This window comes from Echinops telfairi, unplaced genomic scaffold (genome assembly GCF_000313985.2).
Source record: "Echinops telfairi isolate 266 unplaced genomic scaffold, ASM31398v2 ScPeMD7_9;HRSCAF=40, whole genome shotgun sequence".
In the NCBI taxonomy this organism is placed as follows: domain Eukaryota; kingdom Metazoa; phylum Chordata; class Mammalia; order Afrosoricida; family Tenrecidae; genus Echinops; species Echinops telfairi.
The window spans coordinates 57091300-57109041 of NW_022103906.1; the positions used below are offsets into that span (position 1 = coordinate 57091300).

Consider the following 17742-nt stretch of genomic DNA (forward strand, 5'->3'; position numbering starts at 1 on the left):
AAACCCAATTCTTAAGCAATCTACTAACCGGTAGCAATTCTGGTGTGTGCTTTTTGACATTTGCATTGCCCTCTTAACATCCTCGCTAGGCGAGCTCCCTTTTAGAACTCCTTTTATGTGGGGCCTGTGGTGAGAAACTGGGGTGCAGTGGGGGGGAGGCAACCCGGGGTTTGGCATGCCGTGTGTGCATGGGGTGGGGGGGGGACACACTCCCCTCCCCAAGGGCTCCAACATGCAGATCTTAACTAACTTCTCGGGCTTTTCTAGGATGACTTTAAGAGAGAGCTATCTGTCCTGGGTAAGCCTCCGCGCAGCCCAGGGACGGCTAGGAGGCCCTGTGGCTCACCTGTCCGAGCGCTCAGCAGTTCCCACAGGGTAGGGTCGGAACCCTCCCTCCCCGCTTGGCACACTTCCTAGGCCTGCTCCTCTCAGCGGGTGGCTCTTCCTGGGGGCTGCCGTGCCCTAGCCCACAGGAGCCATGACGGCAGCTCCGCTCCCCCCTCTTATCCTCAGTCTTTGGCCAACGGGCGTCCTCCCTCTTCTGTGTGAGTGAGGTCTCCCGGATCCAAAGACATGGCCAACTTCTGCACTAAGGCAGAACGGTGTGCGTGACCCTGGGCTCTGGACATTGCTGCTCGCTAGCCACTTGGTTTTAAAGCGAAGAACACAACCTTCGCCAATCACATTACTGAGTTCACAGCGCTTCCAGCAATGTCCTGTTTGCTTCTGTGTCATTCCGTTTATTTCATTTGAAACGCCCAACCCATGTTTCAAAATGCCAGGTAGCTCTGCTGATGGGTGTTAGGTTCACCTGACACCCCAGCCCCACCCAGGCCCCAGCCTGTGGCTCCTGACTGCACCCTGCAGGTCAAGGTAGCCTGGATGCAGCCATACGCTGCCTCTAGCCACCGCAGGCCGCACAGCCACAGCCCTTTACACGAACGGATCCTGAGTAGTCGTGACCGTCTGAGGAATGCAGCCAAAGGCCTTGGGGATTCTCATCTCAGCCTAAGTCATAGGTTCTCAGCCTTCCTCATGCAGCGACCCTTTCATACAGTTCCTCATGTTGTGGTGACCCCCCCCAATCATAAAATTATTTTCGTTGCTACTTCATAACTGCAATGTTGCTACTTATGAATCATTGTGTAAATATCTGATATGCAGGATGTATTTTTTTTAATCATTTTATTGGGGGCTCATACAACTCTTATCACAATCCATACATATATCAATTGTATAAAGCACATTTGTACATTCATTACCCTCATCATTCTCACATTTGCTCTCAAAAAAAATAATAAAATGTGCTCTCCACGTACGTAAGCCCTTGGCATCAGCTCCTCATTTTCCCTCTCCCTCCCCGCTCCCACCTCCCTCATGAACCCTTGATAATTTATAAATTATTATTTTGTTATATCATACACCGTCCGACGTCTCCCTTCACTCACTTTTTTGTTGTCCGTCCCCCAGGGAGGAGGTTATATGTAGATCCCTGTAATCGGTTCCCCTTTCTACCACACCCTCCCTCCACCCTCTCAGTATCGCCACTCACACCACTGGTCCTGAAGGGATCACCTGTCCTGGATTCCCTGTGTTTCCAGTTCCTCTCTGTACCAGTGTACATGCTCTGGTCTAGCCAGATTTGTAAGGTAGAATTGGGATCGTGATAGTGGGTGGGGGGAGGAAACATTTAGGAACTAGAGGAAAGTTGTATGTTTCATCATTGCTACACTGCACCCTGACTGTCTCGTCTCCTCTCCGAGATCCTTCTGTAAGGGGATGTACAGTTGCCAACAGATGGGCTTTGGGTCCCCACTCCGCACTCCCCCTCATTCACAATGATATGATTATGCAGGGTGTATTTTCATTGTTACAAATTGATCATTAAAGCATAGTGATTCATCACAAAAACAATGCGTAATTCTATATTGTGAAATATTTATTTCTAATGACAAATAAATGAAACTTTGTCTTGAAGCATGGGTGACAGTCTTAATATAACAACAGTAAACTACATTGCTACACTTTGGGACAGTAGTGTAAAAAGTCAACGTCAGTGTGAAGGTTAAGATAGCTGCTTTCTCACCAGATCAGCTTATCTGCCAGAGGTGTGTGTGTGTGGGGGGGGGGGGGGGGGCTGCCTGGAAAGAGAGGAGCAGTGTCTGGGTTCCTAAGACCACTGGAAACAGGTGTTGTCCGATGGTCGTAGGTGACCTCTATGAAAGAGTCGTTCGATCCCCAGGTTGAGAATTGCTGGCCTAAATTCCTTTCCCCACTGCTCCAGGAGGCCTGGCTTCCCCTTAAATCATCTGTGACATAGCCATGGTTCTGCATTTCAAATTCTAGAGGGCTTCAGTTCAAAGTTGACCTTCTCCGCTTTTTAAAAACCTAGGTACTTCTCTGTGTTTGTTGTTCTGTGTGTTTTTGCTTTGCCTGTTGTTGTTGTGAGCCATCAAGTCGAATTCCACAACCCCAGATGACAGACAGCCTAGACCTCCCACCTGGGTTTTCCTCCGCTGTGATCTCTCTGGGAACAGGTCACCAGGTCTTGTCTCCTGTGGAACTCCCAGGTGGGTTCCGACTGCTGGCCTGGCGGTGAGCTGCTGAGTGCCCCCCACCACCACCCCCACCACCCCGCTCCCTGGGGCTCCTTCTCGGCACAATAAGTCCTCATTTTGTTCTCGAGGCAGAAAAATGTGTTAACCGCTGAGAGAGGACTCTTCCTCAATTAGCAGAGATTCTTAGACTACCCTAAAGGGTCTCCCTGAGTTAAAATATGAAAGGTTGTTCCTATCATTGGTAAGCCTCATCCATAAATTTTCCATGCCTTAATGTGAAAGTGTGCGTGGGGGTGGGGGTGGAGGAGCAGATTGTTGTATCGCCCAAGAAAGAGCTAAATAGCCATCAATTTCCTAGTTTTTACTGCACTCTGGAAGCTCATCAAAAGGACAAAAAAATTAAAGCATGATAGAATTCTCCCTTAAAATTTCTAGCACACTGACTGTATTAACTTGAAAAAAAAAATGAAAAAAACTCCAGTTCACAGTTCCTGCAAACCATCTGAATGGCACAAATGTATACTGTCCTAGTTTTATCACAGAACTGCTAAGAAGTTATGACTCCTCAAAATATCCAGTCATGTAATTAAGGAGCTCTGGTGGCACCATAATGGTGCTCTAGGTAGGTATTGGACTGCTAACCGCAAGTTCTGCAGTTCAAACCCACCAGCTGCTCCACAGGAGGAACGTGAGGCTCTCAGCTCCCGGAAAGCTGTCCAGCTTATATGGTGTCACTGTAAGTCCGAGTCTACTCGCCATGGCAGGGGGTGTTTGGGGGTGGAACCCAGAACTCACTGCCATCACTTCCGACTCAGTTACAAAAAGAAATGAGCACCCACTAAAATACCCGCCAGTAAAGAGTGATTCCTTCCTAAGCGTTTAAATCACAGGAAGGGGAAAAGTCGTCAGGAAAACGGATGGGTATCTGTCCCACATCATTGATCCTGCAGTCTTTAAAATATCCTTTTAAAATGAAGTCAGGCTAGAGCAGCCGTTCCCAACCTGTGCGTCGAGACCCTTTGGGGATCAAATGACCCTTTCACAGGGGTCGCCCAACTCATAACAGTAGCAAAATGACAGTTATGAAGTAGTAACGAAAATAATGTTATGGTTGCGGGGGGTCACCACCACATGAGGAACTGTGTGAAAGGGCCACGGCATGAGGAAGGTTGAGAACCACTGGGCTAGAAGGACTTGGTGAGAACTGGTCCAAGGCCTGGTCACTTGACCATGTTGCCTTCATTGCTGGCCATTAGGTGGCAGTGGGGTGCAGGTACATGGCTGCTCCTCCTTGTGGAAAGGGCACCTGGAGTTAGGAACCAGGGCTTTTAACCCAGGGTTGAACCCAACCTGGGAATTTGCATTTCCACCCCAGACTTACTGAACCAGACCTACCTTTTAACAAGATCCCCAGCTGATTCAAAGCCCTAGTTATAATACCAGAGGGGAAAGACAAAGATCATCTCCTGAGATCATTTTCTTGATGATACTAAATCAAAACCAAGCTTCCTACCATGAAGTCGACGCTAATGCATGACGAAAGCCTGTGGAGTGACTAGTGGGTTTGCATGCTAGAAGCCCACTGGTGCCCACTCCCCACCAGGGGACAGAGTCTAAACGTGTGTGAGGAGCTTGATGCGGGTGATGATCTTCACCAGCTGAGCCATCTACTGCCCGCATTGTCGTACTCTTGTCTCCACGAAAGATTGCGGGTCAAAATAGTCATTCTGGTTCTTCTGTTTTCCTATTCGTGCTATTAGAAAATCACTCATTATCTGTGGGTTTCTGTTGCTGAGCCACAAAAGGAAATACAATTACGCTCATCATTGTTTTTACACAGCTGAGACTCGGGAGAACTAACCAGTAAATGTCAGGCATCACAGCTCTCTGGCAGCTGAGTGTATAAGGCTGGCCCTGGACAGGACCCTTTACATAACAGAAATGTATTTGTGAAAATGTGGATTCCTTGAAGGGGCAAAACTCATCATCTTGTCCAACTTACTTTATTTTAGGAATAAGGCCATTGAGGCAGCTCCAAGGTCAATGCCCAAACAGGAATGACACACATGTCCTCACAAATAACTAGTAATGTTACTGATTTCACTGGTGGCCAAACATTGTTCTAAGAAAATAGCTCATCGACTGTGACTTGTCCTCTTTCCTTGAACCTGGTTCCTAGTTGATCACTTTAATATGGATATTATTCCTGTTCAAGGGAAGTTTAGGAAAGTTCACATACAACTTCCCTACTAATGAAAGCAGTGATAAATTCTGGCCTATGTGAGTAAACAGTAGAAGGAATAGGTAATTGGCAGGGGGTGGGGGGGACAGGTTTATTTTAAAGGAGAAGGAAGGAAGGAAGGAAGGAAGGAAGGAAGGAAGGAAAGAAGGAGGGATAGATAGATTTATTAGGGAAGAAGGCTAAGAGGAAGGACAAGACTAGCTGGTACATCCAATAACATGGTGCTTGAGACACAGGTGTGTGGAATTAAGGAAGCCATGTGCTTATAGGAATACTCCAGTTTCTGTCATCATTCAAGGTGCAATAAACTTCAAGGATTTATGCTAGGGGTTAAGTTGAAGGAACTAAATTGGTAGAATTGTAATGATAACTAAAAGGTGAGGTGCATATTTAAAACTTTGATTGTGTATATTAATGAAGACATTATTCTTGCAGTTATAACCATATTTTAGGAGCCCTCAGCAAGATGCACCAGTGGAATGCTCAGCTTCTACCTGCCAATTTGGTGGTCAGAGGCCAGCAGCTTCCAGGGAGAAAGACCTGGCATCTTGTGCCCTTAACGAGGACAGCTTCGGACCCCTTTGGGGCAGTTCTACTCTGTCACACGTCTGCACACAGTGCCAGTAAGAATAGCCATATTTTAACATAAGGGAGCAATAAAATACAACCAACCAGTTTAGCAAACACTAGGATGTCATCGTGTGAATTGAATTTTTAAAATATTTCTTTAAAAAACTCCAAACCCACTGCCATCAGATCATTTACATCTGAAAGCAACCCTCTAGGGGGTCAACTGAGATGGTAACTCTTTCCAGAAGTAGACCATCTTGGCTTTCTCCTTCAGAGACGTGAGGGAGTCTGAACCACCAATCTGGCAGCTAGAAGGCTAATGCCTAACCCGCAGCACTGTCTTAGAATTCCATCTAGAAATCGGCACACCATTTTTGGAGCAAAATGAAATTTGTTTTATAAAACATTTTCTTTAAAAGCAAACATCCTTGTCTTGTTTATCACTTTATTATGCTTTGTAAATGGGTGGAGCTATACTTGTTTTTATAAAAGAATGGTAGTTCTCTTGGTATAAGATTTGAAATATGGAATATGAGGGCTTTTTAAAGTAAACTGTGAGTATGCGATGTTTGGAATGATAAACACTATTTAAAAACCATGCAGTTTCAATGTACACTTTTTTGATCAGAAATTTTACTCCTGGAAATATATTCTAGGGAAATGAATCAAATGGAGAAAAATAAGATCTTTGTTTGTATTGTCATTTATAACTCATAATATTAGACCAGCCTTAATTTCAAAAAGAGATGGAGAAATTGTTAAGAAAATGATGATAAACATACATATGTAAGGAATATTATTATACTGTAGTCATAAAAAAATGAAACAAGATTGGAAAATTACTTTAAAATACACATATCTTAAGCATAAAATCATAAACATATAATAAGAGAACATGAAGAAATGTAATAGGATATAAGCTTATAGGAACTTAAATTTACCTCTTCTTGTATTTTTAATGTACTTATTATATCAAATTAAATGTCCTTAACAGTAACTAGAGAACAATTCAGTCTTAATAATTCTAAAAATGAAATATTTTATCATTTTGACATTAGATACATTGGTAGTACTTTTATATTGATGTATAGGAGCCACCTATTTCAAGCTCTTAAGTCATAAAAGCCATATTTTCAGTTTATGTATCCTATTGCCATACTATTGATGAGATTTCTGAAGCTATTGCTTTTTAAGTACTTCCAATTAATAAGCTAACGGTTTAAATTTTAGTAATGTAAGTTCCTCATGTTCTTGGGCTAGACAGACAGCCTGGGTGGGAAGGATGAGAGAAAGAATTTAGGAAGGGGCACATCACAGATTCAGGCTGAGAGAATCCCAGACATCCCCTCCAGGCTTGGGCAGGTGGGATGTCTCTGCACAATTTGCAGGGAAACACCTCCGCCCGCAGCAGATCAGTAATCCACTCATAACTGGGAGTCCAGAAATTGGTCCTCAGGTCCAAGGGCATGAATCTAATAGCAAGTTGACTTGTCCTCAAAGAGTTTCTTTTAATAATTGCCATGCAAAACCTAATGTAGCTTATTTCACTAGGCAGCTACTATTTTAGAAGAGAATTCTTTTGAAATGTGTTGTGAATTATAATGAATTTTCCCCTTTAAAAGAAGAAGTTCAATCATTTGGTATAAAGCACCCTGAGTGCACTTTCAGCAAGTGTATTAACTTTTCCTTCCTTGCAATTTTGTGTGGATATATGGGATGCTAAGGCTTGTCATTTCCAATATTATAAGTATCTATTCCAGATACTGGTCTTGATGCTTAGTTTAAAAAGAAAGGAAACTCTTTTGAGAGTTCAGTGCCCTGGAAATTTCTACCAATATTTCTCTTCTAAGGTAAAATGTTACATGTTCCCCTGGACATTGTTCGTTGCAGCCTCCTTAAAGTTCTCTGTTTCCCTATTTTAAAAATGCATGTGTCCCCCGTCCTCCCCCCCCTGCATTGAGAACGGAGAGTGCTAATTCAAATGTAGCATGGGATGTCTGCCTATTGATATTTCCATCTGTGCTGGATATGAGAATGTTGTTTGTGAAGAAGCAATCTTTAAAAATGGATGTGGTTACTTGGCTGTTCCATTACATGTTATTTCTTCTCTGCCTGTGTGACAAAATGCCAGAGAATCAGGTTGTATGACGGTGTCTACACTTCCCGACACTTCCCATCCATTGGCGTGGCATCCCCGTCTTTGCTTATTCCTGGCCTTTGAAAAATCAATGGGACTAAACCCCAACTTTTATGTAAAGCCTGGGCAGACTAGGTTGTAGATGCATTCAAAACATTTGAACCTTGGTTGTTTTTATTTCAAACGCCCTTCAAAATACTCTCATTATTAATCCTGCCGAGAAGTCTTTTATTGGGCTTTCTGTTTTTTCTTCCTCTTGGTTTTTTATAACAGGAAGTATTAAGTGTCAAGAAAAGTTACCCTGCATTATCCCAATTATCTATTAATTAGTGCCAGTTGAAACATTGATTACATTGAAAATCATTTCATTTCAGCCACCGCGTCCTGTGTTCATTCATGAAAACATTCAAGGTGGGGGGGAACCGTAAGTATTCTTCTTATCTTCTACCTTCAAGACGAACCTTGATCCACCCAGCAGAGGGTCCCTGCGCCCAAGCAGGGAGAACTTTGCAAGTGGAAGAGCTGGAGTCGTTCAAGGAAAGTAACATGGTCCCTAGATGAAGAGAAATTGGCATCATCCCCACTGGTTTACAGATGCTAACATGAGTGTTTGTTTCCTAAAGCAGAGCTTTACAGAGGCGGCCTTGGAAAGTCTCCCAAGGCTAATGTAATTCCTAAGATTTATAAGCCTGGCTCCCCTCTGCTTGACTGGTCATGTACATTTTAGTATCCATAGCTTTCAAGATGCCCACAAAATGTTCTGACGTTGTTTTTCCACATATTCGGGGTCATGAAGAACCAAAGAAAAATCAAAGTGCTAAATTAGGGACATAATCCCCAAACTGCATTCTTAGAATGCTCTTCTGAAAATAGCAGTCTTGTGAAATGCTGCTTACTTTGCATAGGACGGTGAACATGTTTTTGAAACACTGTGTTTGGTTTTTGTTTTTTTCTTTTGTAAATTCAATCCACCTCCAGGTGTCACACATTGCCTTTAAAATGTTCTCGGTTTTCTATGATGGTTCTGCTTCATGTCTGCTTTCAAGAGCTAATCAGAGGTCACCAATGCCCATTTGCCCACTACCTATTCTGAGTTAGGAAACTCTAGCTCTTGACAGGAGTAGACAGCCTCCCCTTTCTCCCACGAAGCTCCTTACTCACCTGAAGACGTACAATGGGCTCTGGCTGGTGGGGGCCTTCCTGCCCGTCCACCCCCTTCTCATCCTCACTCTTCACAGACCTTCTCAGCTAAAAGCTTGTCCCCCCAAAAAAACACTTCTCACCTGAGACTGGCTCTCACCAAGTGCAGCCTGAGAAGAGAGTCTGTATCAATGGTAGGGGAATGAGTCGTGGTAAGAACAACTTAAATTTTCACTTAACTGAAACACTTTAAAATATAATTTGTCACCTGAAGGTTTTGATTATGAACTTAATCAATGGTAGGCTCCCATGAGGAATTACAACTAAATGAATGCATTCCGGGGCTGTTTAGGTTCTAATGCGTCACCAACATGGTCTGTCAGGTGCTTGTGAATTTAAAAATGCTCTCTGTTACGGACTTAATACTCCCAACCGTGGTCCTCTGGGCGTTTATAGACCCACAGAGCCCGCTTTTAACTTTAGACGTTACCAAACCTTCTATATCCAGTTTCTACTTGATTACAACCTCCATGGTGGCATCATGGGATGTCATTTGATCTCGTGTGCTTAAAAAGAACAGTTGGGGGGGTGGGGAGTGGGAGCATCCTGTTTTGTGTCTCTACACACGTTCCGAGGAAGTATGCTGTTTGGTTTCAGACGATTTCCTATTTGAAAGACAGCTCTCTCTCAGAGGCATGCTGTCATCACCAGCATCGCATCTCACCTACAGCCCTCTCCGGGCAACGGTCACATTTCTTCTTGCCTGCACGCAGCCCTGGCTTTGAAAGCCAACAGAGCTAGAAGCGTTTCCAGAAGACTTTTCTAGGAGTCCGTCAGACTCCCTCATTTCTTTTTATTTATCTTTTGTTCTCATTCAAATCAGACTGGCAAGTAAAGTTTGGCAAGCACGCTGGCTCTCCTCATTTCAAACTGAAAGAGCAGTTTGTGCCCCTGTGGGTTTCTCAGCTCAGGGGACCTTGAGATTCTGCTAGCAGCTGGGGACTGTGACCTTAAATAGATAGGCCTATCTCCGTGAGTGGTTGGAGACATGCCCAGGGAGAGGATGATGCCTGAGAAGTTCAGTCAGTGACTTGGTATCTCCCAGGGCGAGTTAGCGTCCAGTAATGACTGTCTCCTTCCCATGTGAAATTAGGAGGGGGAAAAACAGGGCCCTGGCTATGCCGTTCATTCCCCTAACTGGATATTTCCATCTGATGTTAAACTCACATCCCACCTGCATATACAAAGAATACCATCTGTTCAGTTGAGCAGCCTCCAGACCCTGGCTAACAACAAAGTGGTCTTACTACTTCAACCAGGGCCAACCCTAAGCAAACATCAGCTTAAACATCAGGTCAGGTTTGTGCTCCACAGCTCGCTGTCTTTTCTGACAGTGTTCAGGAATTCTTGCTACCTTTTCTACCCTCCCTGCTATCAGAAAAACCTCAGACGCCCATTTTTAAAAGAATCCACGTGGGTAAAATCGTTCGCAAAGGAGACACAATACTAAAGAAATCTGTAATGTTGGAATCCCAGGCTTTGGAAAATGTTTTCTAGCAGAGGGTGCTGGGCACCTCGCATGACCAGCTTTTCCCCAGACCCACATGAGACCAGCATTATCTAGGTCCCCCGGTCTGGAAAAGCGCTCTCACAGACAAAGTGGGAACTGAGGGAGCATGTCCCGTAATTCACAATACGATGTTTGAGCTCACGAAAGAGTTTTGGTCTACCAAAGTGTAACTTTCTAAATGAGTAAAGTAATGAGAAATAAATCATTCTCATTCCCCAACAGTATACAATATTAACAACTTCTTAAAACATGGATAATTTTGAAAACTCTCAAGGGTTCTCAAAAATCTTCCTCACAGTATTAGTAAGTTTTCTGATGAACCGTGTATCAAACATTCCCTGGTCTTCTGGGCCACTAGATTTTGTGTCTTCAACTTTATAAGAATTCTTCACTTTCTGAAAATGCCAACCCATGTTAATAATATTGATTCAAATTCAAAGTATTTTCTTATCATAAATTCAGTGTCTAGATTCATTGCCAATCAGTGTCATCATAACATACATTTCCAAGGGGTCCTGGTGGGGAAAAGAAAAGTATCTTTGATCACTAATTCTTTATATTGTTAAACAAATTCTTTATAATTTTTCATGAAATATAATTTCTCCAGGACCCATTTAAAAAAAAAATTTGGTCTGCAATCTACTGTTTTATTGATTCAATGATAAGTAAGCACAGAGTAAGCTAAGAGCCAGTTAACTATACAGGTGACTTGCATCAGATATGTAAGTTCTACATCTGCAGAAAACACTCATGCAATCTGTGAACTGTAACTGTGATGTTTGTTTGTTTTCATGCCCGTCACAGCAATTCCCCTGCAATGATCTCTAAGGCTTATATCTGAGATCGTTTATACATTTCCATGTGGAATCACTTGAGAAGTCAACTTGACAGCCTGAACGCTTTGCCTCTAAAGAGGGCTAGTTAAACTGGACTTCCTTCTCATTTTTGTGTAGCTGAATCATTAAAACAGCTCTTTGATATTCTGTCCTGTGGTTTGCTGTCTGTATAATACATATGATATCACTAGCCAACTGAAATGCAGATCTGACTTTTAAATGTTACAGTGGTTTATCCAATTCATGCTCTTCCATGAATATTTGAAAAGTTATCAGAGCGGTCTAATTCCCATGAAAGTCTGAATACTTCTACTTATGCCATATGTCTCCCCAAGACTTAGACTGCCTGCTTATGTTCATAAGACTCAAAATGCTAACATGAAATGCATATCGTGCTATCGTCTGTAGTTTAACAAAGGAGTAAAGATGTTTTTTAAACAAACCCGTTTGTCCTGTTTAAGGTTTCAGGCTCTGTATAACTATACTCCTAGGAACGAAGATGAGCTGGAGCTCAGAGCGAGTGACGTCATTGATGTGATGGAAAAGTGTGATGATGGATGGTTTGTGGGTAGGTGGAGATTTCTCTCTCATGTGTGGGTATTTCGTAGTCTGCCTGTGTTTGCTCATTTGCCTGATGTAACGGGAGGACCAAGCTTTTGCTGCTTTCGCCATGCCTTGGATCGGTCATACACTCATAGGCATTATGTGATCCCGCAGCAATTGTACTGTGAATGCAGTGTACAAGTTACTGCTCCAGGTGCCTTCCATGTTGCCCTCATTTGATTTTCCATTCAGGGGAGGGAAGGACAATTCTGTAAGCAGCTCTAGCTAGAATGAGATCCTCAAAGGAAACACACACACATTTTCTCCATGAAAACAATCAATACACTGCCCAGTGGAAAATGCTCGTTGCAGTCCATTAGGACTTGATAGCCAAGGGAGCAATAATAAATGAGTAACTCGCTCATTTACTAAGCCTGATGTATGTGCCCTGAAAGCCCCGTGATTTGCTTTAGTTATAATTTGTGAAGTCCCTTCCTCCACTTAAAAGATAATCCCAGAAAGACAAGAGGTGAGTGGTCAGAAGATTCCATTAGTGGTGGAATAATGCAGGAACAGACACCTCATGAGCACTTCACGCACACACACACACACACACACACACACACACTTTCATTTCCATACAGAAGGCAAATTAAATGGCTTACCAGCTCAGCGATGGGAGACAAGGGGATGATCATCAAACTAGTATACTCTTCCGACTCTAAATGAGAAACAAAACGCCAGCAGTCCTATTGACTGTTTGAGCAGGAGAGCCCAAGGAAGAGCGTTGGGCACCAACGGTGACAAAAAGCTTCAGAGGGATTCTGTCCCTCAAAATGAAAGACCATCTTAAAGATGGCATCGGGGGTTTACCTCCCATATGAGAAACCAAGCTTGGCGATGGGGCTCCCATCCACAAAGGGGTACATCTTGTTCTTTTTCTAAGGCCTTCACAATTTGTTCAAAATCTGTGTTTTTGACCGTCCATGAGCTGTTAAAAATGCTCTGGGAGAGTTCCAGGATCCAAGTGCATCACTTGCATTATCTTCCAGAGTCTGTATTGTTTTCTTTGGGCGCGTTTCTAGCCCTGCAGACAGCAAGGGGTCAAGTAACTCCCTGAGGGCAGCCCCTTCCCTCCTGCTGAACCAAGCCTTGCTCTGGGCCTTTCCTCGCCCATCCTAACACATTGCCAGCCGGGCCCTTTAGAAAATTAGTGCTTGGACTTAGCAGCAGCTGGATGGCTGATTGACCCCACTCAGCCCCTCCGCTGGGTGTCTTTCCTGGTTCACCTGATGGCAGTGGGGTCTATCCCGTCCCGCTCCCGGGAGTGAGTGCTTCAGGGGGGACAGATAAACCAGCTTGTTTTGTCTCAACGGGAATCGGTGTTTTTCTTTTCTGTTTTTGGTTTCCCTTTTCCAGTGCCTGGGGGGCTTGCTCTCTTCCAGAAGCCCTGCAGATAGGAAATGTCCAAGCCTACCTGTAGGACTGCTCGTTTGCTGTGCTTGCCACCTTTCACTTATTGCTTCTATTTCCAGGAACCTCGAGAAGAACCAAATTCTTCGGTACTTTTCCTGGGAACTATGTCAAGAGGCTGTGACTCCCTCTCCCTCCTTATTTAAGCCGCATTTCAGCAACACATCCACATAAGGTGGCCTGAAACACCCGCAGGCCGCCCGCTGCCATGCCTTCTGGTTCCCAGGAGGAGTCACCCACCATCACCATCTCCACCTGGCGCCAAACCAACCCACCAGCAGAGTCACTGCAGCTGCCCAGCCTTGGGGGAGAGGGGCAGAAGAGCTTCCATGTCAAAGTTGAGATTTCTGCTAGAAACTTTTCAAAATTGGTATGTGGGATTACAAAGAAAAATTGTTGGACTTGAAAAGAATAACATTTTTACGGCAAACGATCCATAAAATAGCGTCTCAAGGAAGCTCTGCTGGGACTTGGATATTTTGGAAGATGCCCTGCCCTGAGGCGGTCAGAAGATTGTGGATTCTTTTTCCTACGCTGTGGTTCGCATTTCCACCTTCTTAGCTTGGCGATCGGATTGCTTTTCCCGAGTTTGCCTAGTGCCCTGGTTTACACGATATGACAACTGTTCTTCCGCTCTTGTTTGCCTGCACCCATATGTTGTAATATGCACACTGACTAGAAAATCTAAAGAGTAGGAACCTTGCTATGGACGAGTGTGATGTTGTTGACGGAATGTGAGTTTCCAAATAGGAGTCTCTTCCTGCAATTTTTTTGTTGTTGTACTCTTTAGAAGTGCAAACAGTCATTGAATAAGAGCCTTTGGTTGTAATCACGAGGATACAAGAGGTTTCACTAGATTGCAAAAAAAAAAAAAGGAAAAAAAGTTGTGTAAAGTTGCATTGCTATTTTATATTAAAATGTAATAATCAGCATCATGAACAATGAGCTCTTAGCATTTTATTTATCTGATAAAATTTAAATAAAAGCAGTGTTAGTGAGAGGTGCAAATAATTATTCTAATATGGACACTTGAAAGTATCCGTAAACAATATTCATAGGTTAGAGTTCACTGTGTGGACACGTGTTCTCTTGAGATCACATGTGATCATGCGATCTATGGGCTATGCTGTACGTTGTATGGAAATGTAAAAGAATCTCCCACATTATTTTATAGAAATAGAGTACTTTGAAAGCATCACTAGTATTAAGGCAGGTTTTAGCAAGGATTATAATCAATACAGCTATTTTTACTATGATAATTATTTTTTTCTTCTATGAAACTCAGAATCCTGGCTCGATGTGAGGACAGGAACATGTCAAGCCTGATTTTCTTGGTATGTGCTGTAAAATATTCCCTAGGAATAAATTAGGCATTTTTTAGAGGTGATGTTAAATCATTCAGGTTTTGTTTTATGCCCTAGAGCAGCAACTTACAGACTGATATTGGGACCTGGAAGATTTAATATGGTCAACGGTGCCTGAACAACACATATCCCGAAAACTCACTTTGTATTTCTTATGACTTTGCATAAGAACGCTTCATATTTGGATCTCAAGCACCTTATAGATAAAACTTTTTATGGCATTTCTTCTGTGGGCAACGATTGACCTTTTCACACTGTACGTAGACTCTAGGATTTTGTACATACATTTTCTCTCTCTTTTTCTTTTTGTACAGACTAGTTAGTTCTTGAGGAAATGGGGCGGGGAGCAGGTTTCCTGGTGTGGTCTTTATCCTTCACTTCAGCTAAGCGAAAGCACCTTGAACAGATTCTCCTTCTACGTTTTCATGGTGCAGTTTGGTAGCATTTATGCAAACACTTATGAAGCTGAAAGGTCTTGGCAGAGAAACTGAAATGTACACAGATGATTACAGGGGATTTCATAAGGACGAAAGTAAAGAGCCATCTCTGCACAGCCTGCCTTGATTGTTCACAACCAGCTGTCACGTTCACAACCAGCTTTCTACTTTAAAGGCTTTGGGTTTGAAATTAGGTCAACTGCATGCAGCGTCCACTGACAATGAATAACTGTCTTTGATGCCTATTCTGAGAAAAGACTTCAATCTCTGTTGCCTGTGTCATATTTAAGGAAAATGACTGTTTCTACTCTCTGTATCTGATTTTAAAAGGAAAAAAAATTATATATTCGTACCTGACTCTCAGGTCACTGACTTTGAATTCTTACAACAAAGGTCTTTGTGTTTTTTTCTTGAATAGACAGCTAATAAATTTTGCTTGGAAGTATAAACCTCCATTTTCTTCTTATCCTTAAGTGAATTGTCTTTTATGCCAACTTGTCAAATAAGCTAAAACAAAATGCATTTCCCCTGTGTTCTCTTCACTCACATACGAAGGAAAGATTTACTGCAGCAATTCAGCAAAGAAGTATTTTGAAATCCACCACCAAAGCTCATTAAACCTACCTAAAGTCTTCTTAGCTAAATACTCTTTGGCTGAAAGGTTTGTTTCCGCTAAAACACACACACCCCACACACACATTTTAAAATATCTCTGCCTCACAAGAGTTATTTTCCCAAGGATGAGTTAAGACTAGAAGTTGGGAGAACATTTCCAACTCATCTCTCTTGAATGTTCAGACCCTAGCTCTAAAGGGCCTTGTCATCCCCGACATGACAGATTCCACTCACTCCCCCACCAGCTTTCAATGAATTTCAATCATCTGTGCCGTTGGGTCATCACTTTCTCTGACACAAATGGCAGATAGCAGACATCCCCACAGGGATCCTGTCTTCTCTCTCTCTCTCTCACCTATCCAAAAACGCCTCCACTCTGTGGGCAGTTCAAGTGTCCAGAGGTCTCCTCACATGGCTTGAAGTCTTCCCTCTAAATTGTGCCTCTGTGTGTGAAGAATTTACACAATGATGTCCTTCTGACCCTCTTCCCATCAGAGCTTTTTGAGGGACTATAGTGAAATCAGATACTCTCTTCAAGTGATCCTGTTGCCAGATGATCGGTCAGCTTTCCATACAAACCCAACATCTGGCATGCAGGGGGGTAGATTCACTTGCCAGTTGCAAACCAAACCCAAACCAGTTGCAGGGGGGTAGATTCACTTGCACGGCGGTCCCCTGCAATATAGAGCAGAACTGCTTCAGAAGGTTTTCTTGCCGGTCCTCTCTACATTGTCGTAAAGAAGATCTTGCATGGCACCACTGTGTGAATTTGTGCCACCAACCTTTAGCCTAGTTGTTGAACCATCCCCCCAACAATCCCCATCCCTCGGGTACCTTCCATTTAAGTTCAAACACCACAAAACACAGATGGCCTCCCCTCACCTGAGAAAGGCCTTTGTGCATGTCTGTAAACTCTGCCGAAACACAGTAGCAGTTTCACAAAAGCCTTGAGCTCACGACTATCAGAGCTGGGTTGCCATGTGCCCAGGCCACTGTCACCCTCATCCAGGTTCTGCTCTGGGGCCCAGGACAGCTCGGGCCATGCTTGTCCTCTCCCCATTCCTAGGGAGTGGTTGCGAGGTTGTGGGGTAGAACGTCGAGTTATTTCTTGCTTCCAACTTCTTTAATGCTTAGTAACCAAGAGCGTTTGAATTTTTGCCAAGGCCTACTCATCAGGACACACCGGAGAGGCGTGAATACATCTCCTATACGGTGTTGCAAGCGCACAAGTGGCAGGTGGAGTGGACTCGGTAGCAGTGAACTCAGCACAGCCAGGCTCACCAAGCACTGACTGCACACACTCTGTCTGCCTGGGGACTCAGCGTTTGGATGCTAACTGGTCCTCCAAGTCAGGAGAAAAGCGGCACAAAGGACCCTCAGAAACTGTATGTGCCTAAATAGTCCTTCCTGTAGCCATCCTGTATTCAAAGCAGGCCTGTCCGTCTCTTATTTGATGGTCATCAGAGAGAACCATCTGAGCCACTGTCTGTTTCCATGACGTGACCACTGCTTGGTTGCTCTCTGTGGGTGGTCCAGTTGTGTGGCCTGATCATTTCCTCCGACTGTTTTCCTGCTGCCGGGCACAAAAGAAGATGCTCTTAAGAGAACAATTGGTGCAAACAAAGCTAAGCATTCTGTCAGCTTCCAAGAGTCTGTTGACCTAAAGATTTCATTATTGCCTCTCGCTTTCCAGCTGGTAACTGTTGTGTATGTACCCATTGTGATTTCAAATCATTTCTTTGTTATTAAAAATTAGGGTCCCAACAGAAGCACAGATTGTTCATCAATAAACGGTCTACACCACGGATTGCCAATCTATGACCGGCACGTCAGATTCAGCTGGCTACCTCTTTCTGCATGACCGGGAAGCTGGGAACAGTTCGTAATGATAAAGAAAGTTCCCATTCGATTGACTCATGCCCATCCCACGTGTGTCCATGGGGAGCTGTCATCCCAGAGTTTCAGTGCCTGGTTGTCAGAAGTAGGAGCACAGCCACTTTTCCAAGGTGGCTCTGGGTGGACTCAGGCCCTGAAAGCTTACAGTCAGCTACTGAACGTGTTAAACATTTGTACCACCACCTCCAGGTATGCCTCAATTTGATTATGGGAATATTCACTTGAAATCCCAATTCAGTGAAATACTACCCAGCCCGCCACCACCCCCCAAAAAAGAAACTTTTTCTTTTCACCTGTAGACTTATAGAACAGAATCCTGGACTCTATTATTGATATATTTGGGGTCTCATCACTAAAACTG

The 17742-nt window shown here is 43.6% G+C and overlaps 1 protein-coding gene across 9 annotated transcripts in view; it reads left to right on the top strand.

The window, feature by feature from the left end:
* The window catches only part of SORBS2 (sorbin and SH3 domain containing 2), a 96523-nt gene extending 81204 nt beyond the window's left edge, over nt 1-15319 (top strand). For 6 of the 9 annotated variants that reach the window (XM_045286769.1, XM_045286772.1, XM_045286774.1 and 3 more), the window contains 3 exons: nt 7882-7931; nt 11515-11621; nt 13132-15319. In XM_045286769.1, the coding sequence (XP_045142704.1) occupies nt 7882-7931; nt 11515-11621; nt 13132-13193 (219 nt within the window). In that variant the 3' untranslated portion in view covers nt 13194-15319. Of the gene's footprint in view, nt 1-7130; nt 7221-7881; nt 7932-11514; nt 11622-13131 lie in introns of all 9 variants that reach the window. The other 3 variants (XM_045286770.1, XM_045286771.1, XM_045286773.1) reach the window with 3 other exon arrangements.
* Nucleotides 15320-17742: the final 2423 nt, after the last annotated feature.